This window comes from Antechinus flavipes, chromosome 3 (assembly GCF_016432865.1).
Source record: "Antechinus flavipes isolate AdamAnt ecotype Samford, QLD, Australia chromosome 3, AdamAnt_v2, whole genome shotgun sequence".
NCBI lineage: Eukaryota > Metazoa > Chordata > Mammalia > Dasyuromorphia > Dasyuridae > Antechinus > Antechinus flavipes.
The window spans coordinates 581,063,141-581,089,135 of record NC_067400.1 but is presented as its reverse complement, the minus strand read 5'-3'; the positions used below and the strand labels follow the sequence as shown (position 1 = coordinate 581,089,135).

Below are 25,995 nucleotides of genomic sequence, written 5' to 3'. Positions count from 1 at the left end.
TCTAGTGATAGATAAATCTCTTTTCAACCCTTTTCTCTTACCATCCCTCCAGAGATTTAAAAAAAAAAAACAAACAAACAGAAAAAGTTATCAGCCATAAGTTTTCCTAACTCTTCTAGTCTGCGTTTTAAGGTCTGGACCCTAACTTTGTCCATTAGGGAAACATAGACTGGTCTTTGTGGGAGCTTAGCAGATCAGAATTGAGCTCCATTTGGTGACAAAATCATCGAATTTAATTAATTGTTCCATTACTCCCTTGAAAGATATGTTAAGGTTCCATTTAATACATTATCAGATCTAGATTTCATTCTCAGTTTTTGTCCCTCTGGACTGTAATATGCTAAGTGCTAAAGTCTCTCCCAACTCCTGACATTCTCTGTTCTAAGAAGCTTCCACTTCCACTACTTCATTTCCTAAAAACTATAGAGGACCTATTCCTTCCAAGTTAGAGGAATCCCTATTGTTAAGAAAACTTTAAAGAGCAATGCTGTTCTTTGTTAAAACCATAATCACCTTTTTACAATGATGTTAGTTACTTCCCCCATCTCCTCCCCAATTCCAAACAGAATACAAACTAGGGTTTAATTAATGTTTAATGAAATGAATGATCAGGATGAAGATGATCCCAATTCCACATCACATCTGTTTACCATTTTATACTATCCCAAAGCCTCTTTTTATACTTGGAAACCTCAGGGCTCAAGTTGAATTCAGTTTAGAATCTTAATCCTTTTTTCTTCCAGGGAGAAGCAACCTTCACCTAAAGGAGCTTGCTTACAAGTTACAAGAAACAAGACAAACTTCTCCACTCTGGTAGAATGGGACTCTGAAGTTGGTGTCGTGAGACACTTGAGGAAGCAATTCCAAAAGTATTATCCAGGGAGGTACCAGAGGAAGCTTGGAGAGTGCAAGCTGCCTTTGGACTGGGTAACCTAAAAGGGACAAAGAGTAAATAGTGCTGGATATGGAAGGGGCTAGTGCTGAATAAATAGAACTCGAAGGAACATTCATTCCAAGGGCTTTGTTTTACACATGATGATACTTGAGGCCCAGAAAGTGGGGAACGAGTTGCCCAAAGTCTCCGTGAATTAAAGGGAAAGCCGCAGCTTGAACCCAGGTCTCCGGCTTCCCAGTCCTTCCACAGCCCAGAATAGAGGCAGGTTAAGCGAAGGCTGGGGAATTGGAGTTGGGGCTTAACAAACAGCTGAAGGATGCAAATGTCTTCTGCGGCTCCTTTTGCTGCAGGCCCACAGCATCCGACCCCCTTCTCTGAACTTTCTGTTCCCAGTTCTGTTCCTTTTACCAGGCTTTTTCCCTCTTGCATTTTTTATTTTTATGAAAGGATGTCATTAAGGCCTTTGTCTGCGCTGTTTTTGTTGCAGAACTTTTCTCACAATCCTATTTTTTGTTGAGGAATCCGCTCCTTTGCCCAGCTGTGTGTCCCTGTCCCACAGCTGTGTTGATCTAACTCTCAGCTCCAGACAGCCTGGCGCCAGCCTGGGACGTCATGCATTCACACAGGGATGCGTGTCCGAGGCAACCTTTCCTCGGGCGCAGGCACCGGCTTGGAAATGCCGCCCCCCACCAATGAGGGCTCGACAGCCCAAGCAGGGGGCGGGGCCTGGGAGGCCGCGGAAACTGGGGGACTGCCTTGTAAATTGCAGATGCTGAGAACTTGATAACATTTCTTCCAAGTGGCTGTTTTTTCTCTTTCTTTCTTCCTTTCTTCCTTTCTGCTTTTCTGCCTTTCTTTCTTTCTGCTTTTTTCTTCTTTCTGTTTTTTTCGTCTTTCTCTTTTTTCTGCCTTTTTTCTTTCTTCTCTTTCCTTTTTCCTGTCATTCTTTTTCTCTCATTTCCCTTTGCCTTCTCTTTTTCTTTCTCACTTTCTCTTTTCTCACTTTTTCTCATTCTCTTTCTCTCTTTTTCACTTTCTCTTTCTTTGTTCAAAATTAAAAAAAAAAAAAAACCTAGACCCTAGTGGCTGTCCTTTTCTCTTTCTTTCTTTTCTTCCTTTCTTTTTCTTTTTTCCTTCTTTCTTTCCCCTTTTCTGCCATTCTTTTTCTCTCATTTTCTTTTGCCTTCGCTTTTTCTTTCTTACTTTTTCTCATTTTTTCTTTCTAACTTTCCTTCTCTTTCTGTCTTTTTCTCTTTCTCTTCCTCCAAAATTAAAAAAAAAATACAACCCAGCCCCAAGTGGCTGTTTTTTCTTTTCTTTCTTCATTCCCTCCTTTCTCGCTTTTTTCATTCTTTCTTTCTCTCTTTTTCCTTTTTCTTTCTGCTTTCTTTCCTTTCTTTTCCTTCTTTCCCTGTTTCTGTTTTCCTATTTTCTTTGCTTTCTCTCTCTTTTCTTTTCTCACTTTATCTTTCTCCCTTTCTTTTTCTATCTCACTTTCTCATTCTCTTCTTTATGTCTTTTTCACCTTCTTCTGTCTCTTTTTCTCCAAAATTAAAAAAAATACAACCCAGACCCAATCGGTATTGGTTCATTTATCTCATAGCATTGTAAGTAATCATTTTGTCTGCTTTTCTGGGAAAGGAACTGACTTTGCCAAAATTTAAAATCACTTTTATGAACACTGGCTGATTCACTGACTCATCGGCTATGGGAGGGGTAAGGGACAAAACCATGAAATAAAATGACTTAAGTGACCTCTCCTTACTATTCCTCACCTCCACCCCACCTCCCCATCCTGCCTGCGTTTGAAGAAAGAGAAGCTGGGTTCAAATCTGGATTTTTAAATTTATGGTCTCTGTGTCTTTATTCAAGTAGATTTTTCTCTTTAGGTCTCAGTCTCCTCAGCTATAAAGAGAGAGTTTATATGATCCATGAGCTCCCTTTTGGCTTTAAATCTCAAGTGAAATGCTTTAGGTTCTCAGCCAGATAGTGATGGTCATGGGAATGCCCAAAGTCAGAATTGGAATCAATCAATCAATCAATAAGTATTCATTAAACAGTTACTATGTGCCAGACATTGGTCTAGGTATTGGAGGATAAAGATAAAAGAAAAACAATTCCTGCCCTGAGTTATATTTTATTGGGAGAGCAAGTACATTGTTGTTGTGGTGGTTGTTGTTGTGAGCCTGTGGCCCATAGCACACCAACACTGTCCAAGGATTTTCTTAGTAAGGATACTAGAGTGGTTTGTCATTTCTTTCTCTAGTGAATTAAGGTAAATAGAGGTTAAATGGCTTGCTCAGGCTCACAAAATTAATAATTGTCTGATGTTAAATTTGAATTCAGGTCTTCCTGATTCAGCTCTCTTATCTACTGCACTACCTAATTATCTCCTAATATATAAATACAAGATAAGTTTTGAATGGAAAGCACTAAAACAGGAATATCAGGAAAGACCTTGTACTGATCCTTGAATTGACCTTTGAAAGGACCTTGGAGGCCATGGAATTTAGTGGGCACCTGAACAAGAATCCCCCATTGAGGACCTCTAGTCTTGAAGCAATAGTAGAGAAAGTCCTGGGTCAGGAACTAGGAAGACCTGAATTCATTTCCACCCTCAGATTCTAGCTGTGGGAATCCCTATTGCCTCAGTTTCCTCAACTGTAAAATATGGACCATAATAGCACCTATCTCCCAGAGTTGTTATGAGAATCAAATGAGATAATAATTGTAAAGTGTCTGGTACATAGTAGGTTCTATATAAATGCTAAATTCTAGTAAGAAAAAACTTCCCATCTCCCATGACAGCTTAAGTTACTTTTAGATAGCTTTAATCGTTAAGCAGTTTTTCTTGTTATCAGACCCAAATCTGCTTCTCTGAAATTTCTACTTGTTAGTCCTAGTTCTGGTGTCATGATAACAACAATAATTTACACATATAGTGCTTTATGGTTTGAAAAGTAGTCTACATACAGTATTTTACTTGATCCTCCCAACAGCCCTATGAGGCAGGTATTCTTTTTTATTGATGAGAAAATTGAGAGTAAGTGACTTATCCGGAGTCATATAACTAGAAAATATCTAGAGTAGTAATACAGTGTATAGAATACAGGGCCTGGAGTCAGGAAAATTGAGTTCAAATACAGTCTCAGACACTTACTAACTGTGCCATGCTAGGCAAATTGTTTAAGTTCTGTCTGCCACAGTTTAATCAACTGTAAAATGAGGATCTTAATGGTACCTACCCCCTAGAATTGTTATGGAGATGAAATGAGATAACATTTATAAAATGACCAGCACATTGCCTGGTACATAGCAGGTGCTTAATAAATGCTGTCCCCCGCCTTCTCCTTGACTCCAACTCAAATATTCTTTTATGTGATGGGATAATATTAGTAATTTTGAATGTAGCACCTTACTCTATGTGAGAGTTATGGCATCAGAGAGAGAAAGAGATAGGGGGACAGAGACAGAGACTGAGACAAAGAGCACAGGCTTTGAATGGAGGAGGATCGATGCCTAGAGTCACAGATTTTAGGAAAGATGCTCCAATAGACATATTGATTCCCAATACCTAAACTGAAGTGACTAATAAGAATGGAGGAGAGACCATTCTCCCCTTAGTTGATCTAGATTTTATATTGTCCCCAAGTCATAGAGCCCCTAATTCTTGTATAGTCTATATTTCTTAAACTATTCTATGTAACTTCTCCAGTCATACTGCTGGTTTCTAATAAATATGTTTGCTCAGCATCTGTGATTGTCTTTTTGTAAAATAAGTATTTTGTAGGAGGGGAAATGAAATGACAGAGATTAAGCTAACTGCTACCTTCCTGGTTTGGGCCAAAACTACTGCTAAGGAAATGACATGGGAAAGTAGCTTTCATCTTGAACCCCCAAATCATATTTCATAGCTGAAAGAATCTGATGTGTTTATATACATACATATATATGCATATACACAAACACATATGTATGTATAATATATATATATAATATGAATCCTATGTATATAATCCACATGTATAATGTATATATAATTTTTTCTCTATATCTCTCTTGAAGATAGGGAAGCTTTAAAGGGTGTTCACCCAATCATGGTCTACCTCCTATTCTCCTCAAAAATGGAAATAGTCATTTTAAAAAATACTCAACTAAATACACCTAGATTTCTGAATAATAAGATGAAAACATTCCGCCTTCTCCATGTTGACTACCCATATCAGAAAATTCAATCATACCTATTGAATAGTATCTAGACTGTGATAGGTACAGTTGTATTGCAGTTTACCTCAATATAGTGATCCTTACCCATATAGCACAAAGTAGTAGAAAAAATACTGAACTTAGACCAAAGGGCATGAATTTAAATCCCAAATTTGACATTTACTATATATATGATTTTAGTCAAGTTGGTGCCTTCTCTGGGCCTCAGTTTCCTAATCTGTAAAATGAGAGGGTTGAGTTAGATGAATGATAAGGCACCTTCAGCTCTAAATCAAGGATTCATTTGATAAGTCATTCCTGGAGCAAATTAGGCAAATAATTATAGACTCATGCTCAGAATTGGAGAGAACCATAAAAAGACAGACTGTTAGAAAAGGCATAGTATACACGTCATGAGATAGTTTAAAACATATTTTTTTGGATAGCATTTATTTTCATGTTAAATGTTTTTTTCTGTATCCTCCCTTCCTTTCTCAGGATTGTTAAAAGCAGAAAAGAAAAAAAAAGTAGAGCAAAAACAATACTTTGGAAAATTATGATATTATATTAAATATTTCACACTTACAGATACCCTTTCCTTTGCAAAGGACTGAGGGCAAGGAAGTGTCTTCTTAGCTTTATTTATTTAGGGGCCAAGCTTATAATTTTGTGATATTCACTTTCAATTGTTTTGTGGTTGTTCTATTCATTTTCATTGTAGCCATTGTGTATATTGTTTTCCTGATTCTGTTTACTTCACTCTGTATCAGTTCATGTAACTCTTCCCACGCTTCTCTGTAGCTATCATTTACTGTTTCTTGTTTGCCCTTCGTTCTCATGATCACATAACATGCAAGTAAATTGAATTTAAATGAGGGAATATTGTGCAAAGTCACCAGCTTCACTTTTTCTTCTAGAGCCCTCTGGGTCCAGTGGCAAGATACAGATCAAGACAACTGAAGATGCATCTAGTCCATTATGTTCATATTCCACAATTTATTCATTTCCCAATCTATGGACATTTTCTTTGTTCCAGTTCTTCACAATCTCAAAAAGATCTTTTATGAATATTTTGATGCAGTTGGAGATTTTCTTTGTGTCATTGACCTTACTGGGGGCACATGTAATCTAGCAGTGGAATCTCTGAGTCAAAAGAGTTTGGTTATTTTAGCTCCTGTTGTTGCTTAACTCCAAGTAATATTCTAGAATAGTTGTACCAAGTCATAGTTCTACCCATAAAGTATTGGACACTACTACTCATGAAGCATCTACTCCAGCCAGGTATTGTGCTAAGTTTTCTCCAACTCCTCCCACATGAATTATTCCCATATTATGTCATTTTTATTATTGGCCATTCTGAGACATAAAACCTCGGGGTTATTTTGATTTGAATTTTTCTTGTTAGTGATTTGGAGCATTCTTTCATATGTTATTAATAGTTTGCAATTCTTCTTTAGAGAACTGTTTGTAGAACATAGTCTATAAAAGGGGTCTTACTTAGAATGTTAAAACATAGAATGCTAGAATTGAGAAGGATATATGAATGAATAAACCTTAGAATCTAGAGAATACTATTTGGTCAAACCTGAAGGATGGCATCATTAGCCCCCCAAAAGGTAAGTGACCTGCCAATCTACTGGGCAAAGAAAGGACAGGAGCAATGGACCAAGAGAAAACAAGGGTTTGGGGAGATGAAGCACTTAGAGCTGTAGTCCAGAATAGTGACGTACCCTATGGTTTTATGCTGCAAATACAGAAATGAAGCACTCTCACAAAAATGTTATCCCTCTTGGGAAATGGTGTTAAATGCAAAGCACTTCTACAGAAATGCACAGTAGGCTTAAAATATTATTTCTTTTTTGCTTAAGATAAGGCAGAATGAGCAGAGGCTTGGGAACCTAGATTCTATTTCTATTTGACTGATTACCAGGACTTTCCTCTCTAATCTTCAGGTCTCTTTTATATAAAACGAGAAGTTTGGACTCCATAACTTCTCCCATCTTTTCTAACTCTAATGATTTATATTCTTTCATTTTTTATATTCTTTGTCCTAAAGGTACTCCTTTAGAACTCTGATATTCTATACTCTGAAGGGTTCTGCCAGTTCTGATATCCTGTGTTCTAAGGGCTCTTCCAGCTGTGATAGTCTGTGTTCTAAGATCTCTGCCAGTTCTGATACTCTATGTTCTAAGGACCCTCCCAGTTCTGACATCCTGTGTTCTAAGGGCCCGCCCAGCTCTGACATTATGTTCTAAAAGTCTTTCCAACTCTGATATTCTATACTCTAAAGGATCCTGCTAGCTCTAAGATCCTTTGTTCTAAAACTCCCCTTTCCCCTTCTCAGGTTATGATAGTTTGTGTCCTAAAAATCCTCCAAGCTCTGATATTCTGTGTCCTAAATATATTCCTAGCTCTGACATTCTGTGTTTGAAGGGCCCCCAACTACCTGTGATAGTCTGTGTTCTAGGGGTCCTCCCAGATCTGACATCCTGTGTTCTAAGGTTCCTTTCATCTTTAATATTTTATTTTTAGTTATCTAGGATCCCTTCTAGCTCTGCTAATATGTGTTCCAGAGTTTTAACAGACATTTACATAGTCCTTTAAAGTCCTTGGAATAATTTACATGTACTATATCAAAAGTGATCCCACATAACAACGTAAAGTTCAAACTCCTATAAGATAAAACAGTATTGATATCATCAGGAACGTAGATTTCGTGCTGAGGATATTGGGGGATCAAGGGAGAAGGGGATTTTTCTATCCCACCAAAAGTTAGTAGACTTGTTTTGACTAGGAACTGGGTGAGAGATATTTTGAATTGGTAGGACATGATAGTTGTCTTTGAGAATTCGCAGACCTGTCATGTCAAAGAGGGCTTTTCTCTGCTTGACCTCAGTGTCAAGTCACAAAGTATTTAATAAGTGCTTCTATGGACTAGGTCCTAAGCTACGTGCTTGGGATACAAAAAGAGCAAAAAACCAGAAGTCAGTGAAAGCTATAAGAAAGTAGGGTTTGGCTTCTTGCAAAGAAACAAATGCCTTGAAATCAGAGTTGTCCAAAAGTGGGATGAGTTAGTGGTTGGTCCTTCACTAGAAAGTTGGATACCTATAGATTGGGAGCTGGATGGGATTATGGAGGTCACTGAGCCCAATGTTTTATAGATGAAGCAACTGAGATTTGGAATCCCAGTAACAAGAAATACCTAAATCCAGATTCAAAGTCCATCTTTCTGATTCTAATCCACACATGTTTGCTTCTATCCACACTGCCTCTCTCATTGTCCACATGGAGGGCAAGATTGGCATTCAGGTACAGCTCTGGTTAGATGGCTCATTGAAGTCTCCATTCAGTCATTCTTGTGAGTCAGTCAACTAGCATTCATTAAGTACCTATTGTGTGCCAGGCTTTGGGGATACAAAGAAAAGCAAAAACACAGTCCCTGTTCTCAAGAAGCCCACAGTCCATTGGGGTAAATAACAGGCAAATAATTATATACCAACAAGATATAGATAGGATACAGCAGAGGGAAGGCACTTGCATTGAGGGAATGGAAAAAGTCTTCCTGTAGAAGGTGAAACTTTAGGGGAGACTGGAAGGAAGCCAGAGAAGACAGGAGATAGGGAGGAAGAGGGAGGGAGGGAACTCCAGACATGGGGTCAACCACACTGAAAATTCTCACTTGGGAGATGGAAGGGCTTGTTTGAAGAACAGGCCAGTGTCACTGGCCCATAGACTTCGTGGGAAAGAATAACGTGTAAGAAGATTGGAAAGGGAGGAGGTGACCAGATTAGGAAGGGTTTTGAATGTGTTTTGTATTTGATCTGGGAGGTGATAGTGAGCCTCTGGTGTTTATTGAATAGGGCTGATGCAGTTAGATCTTCATTTTAGCAAGATCCCTTTAACAGTTGAGTGGAGGCTGGAGAGGTTTGTGGCAGGCAGACTAATTAGCAGATTATTGCTACAGTCCAGACGTGAAGTGATGAGGTCCAGCCTCTATCAGGGTGGTATCTGGGTCAGGAGATTTTCTGAGAACAGAGCAAGCAGCTTCATGGCTGGTAGCACAAATATTCCCAAAATACTTTGGGGAAAGGTGAGAATTGCAAATAGGCCATCTGAATAGTCCCAAGCACCATCCTGGAACATCTCCGGAGCGCTATCATCTAGTTCTCTTCCTCACTGAACAGTCATTGAAAGAAGCTCGAGTTTCAGAAAATTAACCCATGGAAAGAAGGCCAGGAAAGGAAGAGATGTCTCCCAACTTAATTGAAATCCATTACAGAGGATGCCATGGGACAAAAGGTGAGCTTTGGGGAGGGGGGAGAGGAAGGGGTGTTGTTCATGTGTATGTAATCTTTCTTCTGTAGAACTTTTTGGTTTAATAAAAAAAAAACATTTCCCAAGTAGAGAAAGTCAGGGAACACAGGGATTTCCCCCTCAGAATTGTGACAATTTTATTTGTGCTCTATTCTGGAAGAAGACTCTGATATCAGAGAGGTGATGCTGTGACATGTAAGTGAATTGGATCTGAATGGAGGGCTGTGAAGATCACCTGCCTTACTTTCCCCTCCAGAGCCATATGGGTCCGGTGGCCAGATAGAGGTCAGGATGACTGGAGATGGCCTTTGGATGCAATGGGAGATCTTGGTCTTTGTCTGTGGAGCCCCAGTGCTGCTTCTGTCCCAGGCATGTGTTGGGGAAATTTGTGTTTGGACAAAGAGAATTATAGCTCCCCTACTAAAACCCAAGCTCCAGGAATTCCCACCCAATCTCTAGGGACTTGCCTCGCCCTCCTTCCCATATTCTCTCCCTCCCTGGTGCTCTCTCCTTTCCCTTCTATCTTTCTTACCTTCCTTGTCTACTGTCCCCTTCCTCTTTTCCCTCTTTCTCCTTGTGTAGTAAAAAAGGCAATGGCTTTTCAGTCACAGGAGGGGTCAAATCCTGACTCTGACTGTGTGATTTTGGGGAAATCCCTTAATCTCTTGAGGATGAGAAATAGCTCATCTGTGAAACAACACCATTGACTCAGATAATATCCAATGCTGTTTTCGGTTCTAGAGATGTGCTCCTATGATTTTCCTTTCCTTTCCTTCTCTCCCTCTCTTCCTCCTATCTTGTGGTCTTCTCATATTCTTCTTTGTTTATTTGGGCAAATGAATTTAGTCTTAAGAATTAATTTTGCTTCCATCCTGAAATTGCAGAATGACAAAGTGTTAAAACTGAAAATAATCTTAGAACCTAGAATGCCAGAACCTAAAAAGGCCTTAGAATGTTGGGTGTCAGAGCTGAAAGTGGGGAGTATGATTTTGCCATTTTGAACATTTAAGTAGGGAAGGATCTTAGAACCTAGAATGTCAGGGTTAGAAAAAATCTTAAAATAGTCTGATGCTCAAGAAGTTTCTGTGTCTCCCTCTTGTGTCTGGGTTAAAATACAAAATCATTGGCATTTAAAGCCTTTCTCATATCTATTTTATATTGTTTTTCCTCTTGTACTCTAGAATGCCATGTGGAGATTTATTTTGCATGACTCTACATGTTTATGTTTTTCTTGCTTTCTCATTGGGGTTGGGAGAGGAGGAGAAAAGAGAAAATGCATATCTGGAAATAAAAGGAAACGGAATGTAACGATCAGTGCCTGTTGAGTAATTGGTCCACTTCTTTATCAGCACCATGAGAGCAATCTCTGGCATAGCAAAAAGAGCCAGCCAGGAACCAGGAAGATAGGAGGTCAGCTTTCCTGTCTGGTTCTGGTTTGCCCCAACTGAGTTATTCTGATAGTTTAAACTCTCAGTGTTACCCCCAGGCTATGTTCTAAGACTTCATATAGTCAAATAATATATCATTTCTGAAAAAAGGGAATTCCCTCCCTGGGAATCCTTCTTACCAGTGAAATCAAAGGTCTGGCTCAAAAAAGGAATGAAGTAGATGAGCAGTCGCCCTCCTGGCTTCCTTTTAAGACTAAGCTCAAATGCAGGAGTCCATTCTTTACATCCTCCCCAGCTGCTAGTCTTTCCTTCCTAAAGTTGCCTTCAGTACACACTTCATATGTCTTATCGGTACCTCTTTACATGTTATCTCTCCAATTAGACTGTAAGCTGATAGTGGGCAGGAACTGTTTTTACCTTTTCTTTCAACTCAGGTGGTGAGATAGTTACAGATATGGACTAGGAATCAATAAGACCAAGTTCAAATCCAGCCTTATAAACTTGTGTGACCCTGTACAGGTCACTTGATCTCATTCTGCCTCAGTTTCTTCATGTGTACAATAAGAATAAAAATAATACCTGCTTTCTGGGATTGTTATGAAGATCAAAAGAGATTATTTGTAAAGGGATTTATAAACCTTAAGGGACTATATAAATGTTAGCTGTTATGAGGGTTAGTGAGGTGGATTTGTGGCTAGAGCACTGAGCCTGGAATTGGGAAAACTTGAATTCAAATCCAACTCCAGACACTTACCATCTGTGTGCCCCTGAGCAAGCCACTTCTGCCTCAGTTTCCTGATCTGTAAAATAAGCTGGAGAAGGAAATGGCAAACAGCTAGCTGTGTGACTCTGGGCAGGTCACTTAACCCTGTCTGCCTCAGTTTCCTCATCTGTAAATTGAGCTAGAGAAGCAAATGGCCAACCATTTCAGTATCTTTGTTAAGAAAACCCCAAATGGGGTCATGGAGAATTAGACATGACTGAAAAACAACAACAACTATTTATGATTATTAATATTCTCTCAGTGCCTGGGACATACTAAGCACTTAATAAATGCTTGTCGATTGATTAATTGCCTCCCTTTCTGAGATCTCAGAAAAGAATCTGATGAAATAAAGGATTAAAGTCTTTCTTTGACTTCCACTGGTACCGTAAGCAGCAGCTACCCTAATTATTCCCATTCTGCTTACTGGAATTGCCAACTGTGGTCATAACACACATTTACATGGCCCTTGAATGTTTTAAAGGTCCTTTTATACTAGGAGAGTCTGGCAGCTGCATTTTGCTCCATTATTCAAATAGAAAGATAAAGTATCAGGTGAGATCCCCGGACAGGAGGTCAGGAGAATTAGGACTCTCATTCTCATTCTAATCCAATCAATCCAACAAGCATTTATTAAACATTTTGCTACTACCCCTTTGAAAGTCATCCCTCCCTCCCTCCACCTCAGTTTCCTTATCTGTCAAAATGGAGTGAAAAATGCATATGCTTTCTCTGGTCTAGAGCTTCTGTGAGAAGCTCATGAAATAAAGGATGTGAAATAAAGGTCATTTGCTGTGTCACCATAATGACCAAGCTTGACTCAGAATTCGAAAAATGGTAAATCACAAAACATCCCTCATTTGCAGAGAAGAAGAAAATGAATATGGAAAAAATACATATAAATGTCAGTCTTGAGTGATACGTTGGCTCATTTTGCTGAACTCCTGCTCTCTCCAGTATTGGATGCAAAATTGCACAATCTTTTCTTAATCCTCATCCTCTAACAGTCAATCAACCACTCCTCCTGAATACTCTCACCATTCTAGGTTATGCTCCTCTTCCTTGAATTTTGAAGGACAATTAACATGGCCCCTTCCTACCTTTTCAATAGGGAAGCCTTTCTCTGTTCCCACTGTTTTGAGATCTAGTGACTCTGCTTCCTTGCTGTTCTTCAAAGGACACTCCATCTGATGAGCAGGACCAGATTTTATTTTTTGTTTTGCTTCCCTCCTACCTCCAAAGCTTAGCATAGTACCTGATACTTAGGAGATATTAAATAAATGCTTAATAGCTGACTGATGGAAACCTTTTGTTGACTTGACTTTTCCTGAGAAAGATTGCTCTTTTTCAATCTCTTTTGTAAGATCTTCATCCAGTACTTTGCTCATGAGTGTCTCCTAGGATCTCACCTTGGATCCCTCATTTCTTCTCCCTCTATATTATCTTTCTCAGAAATCCAACTCCCATGGATTCAATTATTACATCTCTGCAAATGATTCCCAAATCCACAATATGCAGCCATAGTCTTTCTCCTGAGTCCATTTTTCTTTTCCTTAGATATTTTGAATTGGATGTCCCATAGATTTCTCAAATTTAACATGTATCAACAGAAGTCATCATCTTTCCCTTTAAGCCCTCTCTTTCTTCCCAGCTTTCACATTACTATTGAGAACCCCAACATTCTCCCAGTCACCTAAACTAATAATCTATGGGATCATACTCAACTCTTCCTTACTTCATCTATTTAATCTTACCAAATCTGTTTTATTCTACCTTCACGGCACAGTACCTTGAACATAGTAAGTGCTTAATAAATATCAGTTGTTGATTGATAGCATCTCTTGAATAAAGCCTCTTTTCTTGACTCATAGCTGCCACCTTAGTGTGAGTCCTTATCACTCATGAATTATTGCAAATGTTTTCTGGTTGGTCTCTTTCCTCATTGATTCATTTTTTTCTCTCCGCCACCAAAGTGATTTTTCTAAAGGGAAAATTTAACCACGTCAACCCATTCTGCAAACACCAGTGGCTCCCTATTATTGCCAGATCAAAGTTTGGTTTTTAAAGCCCTTCACAGTCTAGGTCTTTTTCATGTTCGTGCTCTTACATTATTATTATTATTCTATGACCCAGCAACACTGGCCTTCTTGGGGTTCCTCACACTTGATACTCCATCTTCCAGCACCAGACCATTTTACCAGCTGTATCCTATCCTGAAATGCTCTTTCTTCCCCCACTACCTCCAGCTTTCCTGGCTTCCTTCAAGAATCAACTCTAACCCTATTTTTTGCCAAATGACTCTCCTGCCCTACATCTTGCCCTCTTTCTGAGATTATTGTTCAAAGTTATCCCGTCTAAATCTTGTATTTTTGTATTTATTTGTATGCTTTCTCCTGCATTAGGCTATCAACTCCTTTGGGACAAGGATGATGTTTTTCTCTTTATTTTTTATCTCCAGTGCTTAGCACAGTGGCTGGCATATAATAATTGCTTAATAAATATTTGCTGAAGATTGTGGGATGATCAACTATGATTTCTTAATAATACAATGATCTGATACAATTCCAATAGACTTGGGGTGGAAAATGACATTTTATCCAGAGGGAGAATTATGGAGGTAATGCCAATTGAAGCATAATGTGTTCACCTTTTTTGAATGTTTTTTTCTCTTGATTTTCCCTTTTGTTTTGATTTTTCTTTCACACTATGACTAATACGGAAATATGTTTAAAATGATTTTGCCTCAAATAAAACCAATGTAGCCAAGATAACAAGAAAAGCAGAAAACTGGAGGGATTTTTTTTTTTTACACCCAGTGTTTCTGATAAAGGCCTCATTTTTAAAATATATAAAGAATTGACTCAAATTTATAAGGCTATAAGCCATCTTTCATTTGATAAAGAGTCAAAGGATATGAATAAACAATTTCAGATGAAGAAATTAAAGTCATTTCTAGTCATGAAAAAAATGCTCTAAATGGCTATTGATTAGAGAAATGCAGATTAAGACAACTCTTGAAGTTCCAATTCATACCTCTGAGATTGGCTAAGATGACAGAAAAAGATAATGATAAATGTTGGAGGGGATGTGGGAAAACTGGAACACTGATACATTGTTGGTGGAATTGTGAACTCATCGAACCATTCTGGAGAGCAATTTGGAACTATGCCCAAAGGGCTATCAAACTGTGCATACCCTTTAATCCAGCAGTGTTTCTCCTAGATCTGTATCCCAAAGAGATCATAAAAAAGGGAAAAGGGCCCACATGTGCCCTTTTTATAGTGGCAAGGAACTGGAAAGTGAGTGGATGCCCATCTGTTGGGGAATGGCTGAATAAGTTATTGTAAAGGGCTAAAACTCTGAGCAGATGCACTTAGACAACTGAGCACTTAAGGCTAATTACTTATTGGACAATACTCTATTAGCATATGCTTGGAAAATGGCCCGCCCCACTATTCTGTGCTGGTTCGATCTATTGGTGTATACAGAGATTGTAAGAGGGATTAGAGGGTGGAGTAAGACAAGCCAGACTTACTTTTGGGCTGGAGGCGAAGGGGAAAGATTGTGGAGATTCCTGTGTCCATACCCCTCACTTCTATCCCCAAAGACCAAGGACTTTTGCTTATCCTGACTCTGGCTGATTCTAAGGTATCCAGGATGCTAACTTGATCTTCACAAGTTATGGTTTATGAATGTTATGGAATATTATTGTTCTCTAAGAAATGATCAGCAGGATGATTTCAGAAAGGCCTGGAGAGACTTACAGGAACTGATGCTGAGTGAAGTGAGTATAATCAAGAGAACATTATACATGGCAACAAGAAGATTATGTGATGTTCAACTCTGATGGACTTGGCTCTTTTCAACAATGAGGGGATTCAGACCAGTTCCAATAGACTTTGATGGAGAGAGCCATCTACATCCAAGGGAGAGGACTATGGGAACTGAATCTGGAGCACAACAAAGTATTTTCACCTTTTTTGATGTTGTTGTTGTTTGCTGGCTTGTTTTTTTCCCTCATTTCTCTCCTTTTGATCTGATTTTTATTATGCAGCATGATAAATGTGGAAATATGTTTAGGAGAATTACACATGTTTAACCTATATTGGATTACTTGCTATTGAGGGAAGAGGGAGGAAGTGGAGAGGAAGGGAGAAAAATTTGGAACACAAGGTTTCATAAGGGTGAATGTGAAAACTATCTTTGTATGTATTTTGAAAAATAAAAAAAAACTATTGTTATTAAAAATGATTGTACCTATATAACCTAGAGTAAATAAATATTTGCTGACTGCTTGACCATCTTAATCTTTATAATAAGGGACGACTCTCTGGGTAGCAAAAGAATATAGAGATACAATGTGGATAGATAGATGTAGATATAGATATAGTTGAATGAATGAATGAATAAAAAAGCATTTAAAAGGTATTTGTATTACACAAGTACAGTGCTATACCCTGGGAATAAAAAGCCCAAAGCAAGACAGTATCTGAACTCAAGAAGGTCATTCTAATAAGGAAAGACAACACATACAGGGCAATGGTGGTCAGGGTGGAGTATTTTGGTATGGAAACCGAGTGGGCCACAGGGGAGTAGGCTGACACATCTTTTCCAGTGGGAATGGAAGAATTCACTTGCTTATGGTTCCAGAGCTGGAAAGGGGGATGGAGTGGGGTCAGAAAGGGCACGAGCAAATGGCAGGCTAGAAGAAGGCCCGGGTGTAAAGTGAAGCATGGCTGGGCTGGCTAAATATAGCAGGCTATGTGAAACACTTACCAATTGGAATAGTATGGTACCATTCAGGGAGTTCCAGAGCTGAGCTGAGCTGGTCTAGAAAGGGCCTACCTGGAAGATCCCTGGGGTGATGAAAAAAATTTAAGCAATAAAATTTTAAGTCCATTTATGTACCTTATAAGGCCATAGAATTTAACATTAGAAACAACCCTAGAGATAGGTCACTTTGGTCACTGAACCTCAATTTTCCCATCTGTAATATGTTGAAAATAATACTTATACTGTACCATATCTCACTGGGTTGCTATGAGACAAATGCTTTGGAAACCTTCAAGTGATGATGACCCGGAGCCAGGAGAAGGGAAGAAAAGGCCTTCTGAGACAATGCTTGGCGTCTCCCTGGGCTTGGACTGGATTCTGCCCTGGCTCCAGACTCCCAGGGTCCGCCGGGTGGGGGAGGGCTCAGGGAAAGTGAGCCTGCCAGAGAATATAATTTACCAGCCAAACAGGAAACAGCTAGGGCTGGCCAAGAGTGCCCCCTGCCAGGGCTCTGGGGGCACGATGCCAGCCGAGGTGTGCAAGGAGTGGGGCTTGGTGGGGAGATGAGACAAGCAGGACCCCGGGTAAGAGATGCTTCCTGCAAACTGTTGGCGGTCCGGGGGTGAGCTCTGCTCACCCTTCTGGAGCCCACAACGGGAATATCATTACAGATCCTGAAACAGTCGTGGATCATATTTTTGACCTCTGGAATGGCCATCTGGCTTCTGCTCTAGCTAGCGCCTGGGATCTACACTTGGGCTGGGAAGGGGGTCTGAGACCATTAGCTCAAGGGGATAACGCAGTCACGAGCATAGTAAAAGGCAGAGCCCAGAGCTGAATCCTCAACTCCATCTCTCCATTCCAAGCATTTTCTCCAACTGTTCCTCCCTGCTTGCATCCATCTTCTACCTCCATGTCTATTGATCTCTCTGGCTTCTTTTAAGTCCCGACTAAGATCTCTTCTTTTTTAGGAAGCCTTTCCCAAACCCTTTTAATTCTAGTTTAATTCTACCCTCTGTTATTTATTTCCTATCCATCTTGTACTTACCTTGTTTTGTATATATGTGTTGCTTGTTGAATACCCCATCAGATTATAAATTCTTTGAAGTCTGAGACATCTTTTGCCTCTTTTTTATATATCTAGCAGGTGGCACTGACAAGCAGTAAGTACTTAAGGAATTGGAATTCTACCCTATAGACAATAGGGAGTCATTGATAATTCTTGAGCTGGGAAGCAACTTGGTTACAATAATGTTTTAGAACAATTATTCAGGCCAGATGCAAAATGGATTTGGTTGGGGGAGGGGGGGAAATTGGAGAATGATAGATCGTTTAAGAGGTTGCCTCTTTATTGTACCCAGTGTTTTGGCTCACTGATTTAGGTCAGATTCCAGGGGTCTCACCTTCACAAACTTTATTTCTTTGTATCTCCAACATTTAGTACAATGTCTGGCACATTGGAGGTACTTTATAAATGTTTCTCCATTGGTTGGTTCCAGAGACAGGACTCTTTCCATTGCATTTTGCTTACCCTGTTCTAACCCCACGGCCTAAAAAGATGTAAAATTGACAGTTATATTTTAATTAAGTCCATTGTGTGTGTAGTCATTAATCCTTAGGGTTTTCTTTGAAGAACTATCATTCCCAATATACAGACTCAGGGCAGTATCAAGATCATAGGAATCAGAACCGAGAGGAGCCTCAGAGGTCATTGAAGTCCAACTGCCATATTTTACATATGAGGAAACTGAGGCCTTAACGAAATGAGGTGACTCCAGGTTACTGAGGGAATAAGAAATAAACATGATTTGAACTCAAATCCTCTAACTCCATACATTCCTTTCTCAATAGCACTGCATCCGATGAAATGATTTTCCTGGATAAGTACGTTCATAAATTTTCTCTAGCCAAACTGTCCTATTTGCTGTTTCTCTAAAAGGCAACTCATCTCTTACCTCTGTGTTTTTGCCCAAGCTGTGTCCTCCTATGCTCTTGCTGCTCCCCTCTTCCTTTAGTCCCCTTCAAGGCTTAGCTCTGGCACTGTTGGAGCCCCTTGCTCAATTCCTCCCTCCCCCTCCACTTCTTCAAGTTGCTTTCATCACACTATTTAGGGGAGAAGCAGTGAGGAGTGTGGGATCACAGGTCCGACAAGTCTGTCAGAGATAAATCTTGAACCAAGAAGTCTTTCTGATTCCAAAATTGTCGCTCTCACTTTCAAGCAAGATAAAATCCCTGCTCTGGGAAGCCTTTCCCTCCCTTAAACATGGCACACATAATCCTGAATGTCTCCTCCCCCTCCAAAAAAAAAGTCTGGTTTGTATAAAAAGTATATGCTGGTTCTTTAAGAGTCTAAGCATTTATTTGTCACCTAGTGTATGCCAGGCACTGTACTAAGTGCTGAGAATACAAAGGACAAAAGACAATTCTCCTCTCAAGGAATTCACAGTTTAAGGTTTTGTGTGTGTGTGTGTGTGTGTGTGTGTGTGTGTGTGTGTGTGTGTGTGTGTGTGTTGGGATGTGGAGGAAAGATACCATGCAAACAACTATATACAAACAAGATAGATAATATTTCCTATTATCTCCACAGGGGGAAAGCACCAAGATTTAGGGAATGGGGAAAGGCTTTCTCTGTCTCTCCCTCTGTCTCTCCTCTACCCACCCCCTTTCTCTTCCTTCTCTCCCTTCCTTCTTCTCTGTCTCTCTCTGTCAGTCTGTCTCTGTTTGTCTGTCTTTCTTCTGTGTTTCTCTATTTCTCTCTCCTTGTCTCTCTCTATGTCTGTCTCTTCTCAGTGTGTCTGTCTCTCTCTATCTGTCTCTGTTTCTCTCTGTCTGTCTTTCTGTCTCTCCTTTCTTTGTCTCTCTCTTTCTCTCCCCTTCTTAATCTAGCTATTCCCTAATTTCTCTCTCAATCAAGGTTAAATGATTTGTCCTGAATCTCACAGCTATTAAGTGTGTTTGAGGCTGAATTTGCACCCAGACCCAGGACCAGTCTTTCTATTCACTGTATCACTTATCTGCTCAAAAGGTGAGCTTCTTCCTCTCAAGGAGCTTTTTCAGAAGCTGAGGAGTTAGCCAGGACTCTGCCATCTGTTGACTGAGACTCCTTGGATATGTAACCTAACCTTACATTCTAGGCAGCTGTCTAAAATTTTAAGTTACAGGACAGTTAGTAGAATTCGTTTCTCTCCACCAGGGATATCACAAGTGTAGACAAAAAAGAATCCCTGGGAACTGTTAGAATTTTGTTATTTTTCATTGTATCCCTGTAGCTGGCTAGGGTTTTTTTGAATATACCATATGACTGTGCCAGTGAGATGCCAGATGTGTGAATACATTGTGTAAAGAGGAGTTAGTGTATTATTATTATTACTAAATCATGACCCTAGTTAGAGTTCAGGAGTCCAGGATTAAGAACCCAATTTACTTAGAAGTAAAGATCACTTTATTTCTCTGGGCCTCAATTTCCCTACTTCTTAAAACAAAGATAATACTCGTGGGTTTTGCCTTGGAGTCTTTGTAAGGAAATGACTTTGTAAACTTTAAAGGGCCTTCCTTCACGACCAGGTTCTTCAGGAATGGGTGGACAAAACTTCTTCCAGTGATTCAGATCCCTAGATGTTTGAGTAGTTGGACTTCACAAGTTTCTGGTATTTAAAAAAAAATTGATCCCTCTGGCAGATCCATGTGCTTTAGGAGATTGTAGACTGGGTGGGGAGTCAGGATAACCTGGTTCAAATGCCTGGTTCAAATGGGCAAATCACAGCCTTTCTGATCCTCATTTTTCTCTTCTATAAAATGGAGTCATAAATCTGAGTTCAAATTTTGTTTCTCATGCTTGCTGTGTGACCTTGGCAGCTTATTTGTATAATGTTACTGGCATGCTTTCACCCCCTTTGGACTGAGCTTCTTGAGTGCTGGAAATATATATATATATAAAACATTTAATAACATGTTTATTGACTGACTGAATAGATGGCATCGGACAGCCTCTCCTCCAGTTTTTAATCTGAGCCCTTTATGTGGCTCCATGACCTGCAGGTCACAGGAAACTGGAATTATAGATTTAGAATTAGTAGGAAACTAAGAAGTCATCTAGGCCCTGCTTCTTATTTTACAGATGACTGGGCTTCGGACCAGAGAGTAGAAATGCCTTATCCAAGGTCACTCAGACACTAAGTGGGAGAGCTGGGATTTGAATCCAGGTTTATGGACTCCAAAGCCAATGGTTTTAGGCAGACATTTTCAGGGTTAGCGTCTACTCAGGGAGCCATAGAACCCACGATGTCAGATCTGGGAGGGCCCTTAGAACCCAGGATGTCAGATTTGGGAGGGTTTTAGAATACAGAAAGTTAAAATTGGGTGGGCACTTAGAACAGTTAGACACTACTTAGTCTCATCCATTTTACAGATTAAAAACAAAACAGAAATCGGAGGCCCAGAGTGGGGAAGTGACTGGCCCACCATCACGCAGTCTGCACGGAACTGAGGATAGACTCGAACCCGAGTCCTTTGCCCCCTCTGTCCAGCGCGCCCCCTCCGGCCGGAGTTTCCAGGATGCCCCCCCCCAGCCCCCGGCGCTCGGGTGTCTGAAGTGGCCCGAGGGGTCCCCGGTGCCCGCTGTGCCGGCCGGCGGGGCCCCGGAGCCAGGTGCGCGGGGCCGGGAGGCCGGAGACAATGCGAGCGGCCCGGGAGAGTGGGGGGAGGAGGTTTCGGGGCGGCGACGGGCGGGCTGCCTTTTTCTTCGTCCCCTCCCAGCTCCGCGGCCGCCCTCGCAGCTGCAGGACACACAATCGGCCGCCCGACCACAGCCACCGTGCATAATTAGCCGTGGGGAGGGGGCGCCTTTCACAGGGCTCCGCTCCCCCCACCCGCCGGCCCCTGGAACCCCCTGCCCAACAAAAGCCGCTTTCTTTGGTAACAACAGATTAAAGAGGGGGGGAGGGGGAGGGAAAAGGAGGGGGCTGGTGGAGGAAAAGAACTTCTGCAGGCATTTACCGCGGGGGGAGGGAGGGAGCTTGGAGCGCTGGGGGGACCCTTTGATTGGGAGTGTGTGGGAAAACCAAAGGAATGCAGTTAGTCCACCACGCTGGCAGCCCGGCGCCGGGAAGGGGGAGGGGCAGCGGAGGGATGAGCGGTGGGGGAGAGCGGGAGCTGCTCCAGGGGCTGAAGTCCGGGACTCCCGGCTACCCTTTTCCCGAACCAGTACGGGTTTTGGGCCAGCTCAACAGTCTCAGGCCTCTAGGGATTCTTTATCCTGACGTCCCTCTGATTCTGACCTCCTGGGTTCTAAGGGCCCTCCCAGCTCTGACATCCCATGTTCTAAAGGTCCTCCCAGCTCTGACATCCTGTGCTCTAAGGACCCTCCCAGCTCTGACATGTTATGTTACAAGGACCCTCCCAGCTCTGACCTCCTGGGTTCTAAGGGCCCTCCCAGCTCTGACATGTTATGTTACAAGGACCCTCCCAGCTCTGACCTCCTGGGTTCTAAGGGCCCTCCCAGCTCTGACATGTTATGTTACAAGGACCCTCCCAGCTCTGACATCCTGGGTTCTAAGGGCCCTCCCAGCTCTGACCTTCTGGGTTCTAAGGGCCCTCCCAGAAGAACTGTCTAGTTCTAAGGTATTATGATCCCCATCTTACAGATGTGGAAGCTGTGTCTCAGAAAGCAGTGAGGTGAAATGATTTACCCAGAGTCCTACAACAAGCAACAAGACTTGACCTGAGATGCTATCTCTGTTTTCTTAACCTCTTTAGGGAGGGAAAACCTGGGTTAGGAGAGTCAGTCTCTATTCTCCCCTATGTTGCCTCCACTTGGGAGGGAGGCAGGCAGGGGAAATCCACAGGAGAGGCCAGAAATAGAGCAGGGAGGGGTCTTCTGAAGGCCAAGCTGGGCTCTGAAGGAGGGGGAGTGGGAACTCCTGGTGTCCTCCAAGGATGGAGACTTTATTTTCAGCTCAGGCTAATTTCGTCTCCACCAGGATTCCTGGCTGGAGACCAGATGTGATGATGGAGTCTGCTCTGTTGTGGGAAATGGGGCCCCTCCATCACCCCCCTACACTTTTTTCCCCTGAGAGCAGCTTTAATGTGGGGAGGGGGAGGGATCTGGAGCAATAGGGAGGGTAGAAAAAAGAGGGTTAGCATGATCTTGGAGCTGGCAACTCAGGGGTAATCTTGGGGAACTGTGATCTTCTGTTTTAGGGGCCGAGGATGAAATTTACAGGCCAGCGAAGACTCCTTTCCCAGATCTTGCTATAAATGATGGGATTGCCTGGCAACTGGGAAACTCACCTCAAACCCAGGACCATGGCCTGGCCAGAGACAGAATTATCAGTTTCTAGAGATGGGCCTAACCAGTCATGAGTTTAAGAAGAACTATGTTAAAATCTGGCTCTTAGACTCTTGTTAGCTGTAAGACCCTGAGCAAGTCACTAAACCCATCATCAAAAAAATAAATAAAAAAAGATTAATGAAGAATTCTAGGTTGCCGTGTATACCTATCTTATATACCTATATATCCTGATCATGTAAAAATTTCTCAGGTAAAAGAGTCTGGAGTGGGAAAAATTTACAAAGCCCTATTCTAGTGCATTTTTCAAAGCTAACTTTCTATATTCTATTATTTCTTATTCTGATTTATTTTGATTATTCTTAGTTTATATGACACTATATATATAATGAGAATGATTATCCTCATTTTATGACACTGCATATTTTTGGAAGACACTAGGTTGATACTAGGTCCAATAACCTGATCAAGACCATCCTGGTAGCAAGCACAAGATTTGAATGCAACTATTCCAACTCCAAAGTCACTACTCTTTCCATTGATCTTTTCTAATTTTAAGTTCTATGTTTTAAATTTCTTTTTCACATTTAATAGTCTGTTCCTGAGATCTCTTCCAGCTCTGACAGCCTGGATTCCCAGGAGAGCACCCAGAGGCAAGCCTCTCTGCAACCCCATCAAGGGTTGCATATCAGACCCTAAATTGAACAGAGCTGTTCAACTTTCTCATTTTTGTGACTATCGCCAATAAATGACGCCTCCATCTGTGAAAATAAAACAAACCGTGTTACACTCCACTTACTGTCCATCAACTGCCCACCTTGTTTGACCTTAGTCCTGGCTCTTCTTCTAGTTCTAACACCCTGTGTCTATTATTCATACCAAATAAAAACAAATTTCCCATAGCCAAATAAAAACCATCCAAGAGAACGAATCATCCCAGAGTTCATTTTCATTCTGGTCTACCATTTTTTTTTATTTTTCCAGGAAACCACTACCCAGTAAGACATAGAAAGCTATTAAAAGAAAGTAAAAGTTTCACAACTGAATTCCAAGCAATAAGATCAAACAATGCATGCACCAAGGTAAGCAGAACAGGATATAAAACAGGGAGCTAGTGTCGGGAGATGAGTCATAGAAGCTTCCAAGATTCTTTCTATTTCAGGGCCTCATCCACCCACTGGAACTTGTGGCTCTGAAAGGGGGGAAATTGTTAACAGACTCGCAGTTACCAATTTGGTGGCCCAGCCAAGGAAGCTGATAGGTCTGCTGGTCTCCCACGGTGGTTAGAACTAAGAACCAGAAGAGGGCTGGGGCCTGCAGTAAGATGAGCAAGTATTCAATGGGAGAATATTGGCTTGGGAAATGTGAGCTCTTTGAAAGCAACAACTGTTTCTCCTTTTTTGTCTCCATCCCTAGATAGCACCAGGAATATAATTAGCATCCAAATAATGCTTATTGAACTAGATTGATAAGTAAAGAAAAAGATGAATGTTTATTGAATGAATGAAGAAGTAGGAGGCATAGGTATATTGTAAATAAGTGTTGTGGAAGGAGAGAAGAAAAGAAGGAAGGAAGGAAGAAAAAGAGGGAGGGAGCAAGAAAAGAAGGAAAAAAGAAAGAAAGAAGGAAGGAAGGAAAGAAAGAAAAGAGGGAGGAAGGAAAAAAGAAATAAAAAAGAAGGAAGAAGGAAGGAAGGAAAGAAAAGAGAGGAAGGAAAAAAGAAAAAAGAAGAGGAAGGAAAGAAAGAAGAGAGGAAAGGAAAGAAAGAAGAGAGGGAGGGAAGAAGGGAGGGAGAAAGGAAAGAAAGAAGGAAAGAAAAAAAAGAAAGAAGGGACAGAGAGAGGAAGGAAAGAAGGGAAAAAGGAAGGAAGAAGGAAGAAAGAAAAGGGGGAGGAAGAAAGAGAGAAGGAAGAAAGGGAGGGAGGAGGAAGGAAAGAAGGAGAGAAACAAAAAGAGGAAAGAAGGACAGAAAGGAAGGAAGGAAGGAAGGAAGGAAGGAAGGAAGGAAGGAAGGAAGGAAATAAGCCTTTATTAAACACTTGCTATATGATAGGCACCATTTTAAGCACTTCACAAATATTATCTCATTGTACTTGGCTCTTTTCAACAATTTGATGATTCAAGGCTATTCCAATGGACTTGAGATGGAAAATGCCATCCAAATCCAGAGACAGAAAACTATGGAGACTGAATGTGGGTTGAAGCATAGTATTTTCACCTTTTATTTGTTATTGTTGTTTGTTTGTTTTATCTTTCTCATAATTTTTCCCTTTTTATTTGATTTTACATGACAAATGTGGAAATATGTTTAAAAGAATTTCATATATTTAATCTATATCAGATTGCTTCTTATCTTGGTGGGGGGGAGAGGTAAGGGAGGGAAGGAGAAAAATTTGCAACACAGAATGTTACAAAAATGAATGTTGAATCTTTACATGTATTTGAAAAAATAAAATACTATGAAAAAAAGACCGATTCTTATCTTATTTGATCGTCTCAACAATCTTGGGGAAAGGTGCCTTTATGATCCCCATTTTACTTTTGAGGAAACTTGAGGGAGACAGAGGTCAAGTGAGTTGTTTGGGATCATATCTAGAAAATGTTTAAACTCAGGAGCAGTGCTCTATTAGCTTGGTGTTAGGAGGACTGGATTCAAAGGCTTAGCTTTAACGCTGGGTATGTGACCTTGGGTAGCAAATTATTTACCTCTTATTTGTAGCCCCAGTCCTTCGCACAGTGCCGGGTGCATGTGTACCGTATGTATGGACTGAGAGAGAGGTAATACGTGTATGTGTGTGTATATGCATATGTACATATGTCTCTATGTGCACATATACATATGTGCAATACTGTATTTAATATATAGTAAACATTTAATAAGTAGTTGTTGATTGAGCCATGTATAAAGATAATATTGTGGGGAGCTGGTGAACTTGGACTGCATCTGTTTCTACCTCAGGCACTAGCAATAGTAGCTACATTCTAGGATCATTGCAAGGATCAAATGAAGTAACATCTGTAAAGAGCTTGGCAAATCACAAAATGCTACATAGATGTTAGGTATTAGATAACATTTCTTCATTCACTTGTATTTTTCATTCATCTATTGAGGCAATTGGGATTTGAGTGCTAGCCAGTGTCTGAGGCTGGATTTGAACTCTAGCCCTCCTGACTCTGGGGCCGGTAGTCACTGTGCCACCTAGCTGCCTAAAGAATTAAAAAGTTTGTAAACCTATCTATCTATCCTAGCTGTTCATCCATCCATCTATCTATCTATCCATCCATCCATCTATCCATCCATCCATGCATCCATGCATCCCTCCATGCATCCATGCATCCATGCATGTATCCATCCATCTACCTCTTTATC

The 25,995-nt window shown here is 40.8% G+C and overlaps 1 protein-coding gene across 1 annotated transcript; it reads left to right on the top strand.

Annotated features, from left to right (window-relative positions):
* Window positions 1-9,293: 9,293 nt before the first annotated feature.
* Window positions 9,294-22,813, top strand: LOC127555715 (translation initiation factor IF-2-like). The gene is made up of 3 exons (XM_051988266.1): window positions 9,294-9,400; window positions 20,748-21,253; window positions 22,538-22,813. The coding sequence occupies exons 1-3, from the start codon at window positions 9,384-9,386 to the stop codon at window positions 22,675-22,677; spliced, it is 663 nt and encodes a 220-aa protein (XP_051844226.1). The 5' UTR covers window positions 9,294-9,383; the 3' UTR covers window positions 22,678-22,813.
* Window positions 22,814-25,995: the final 3,182 nt, after the last annotated feature.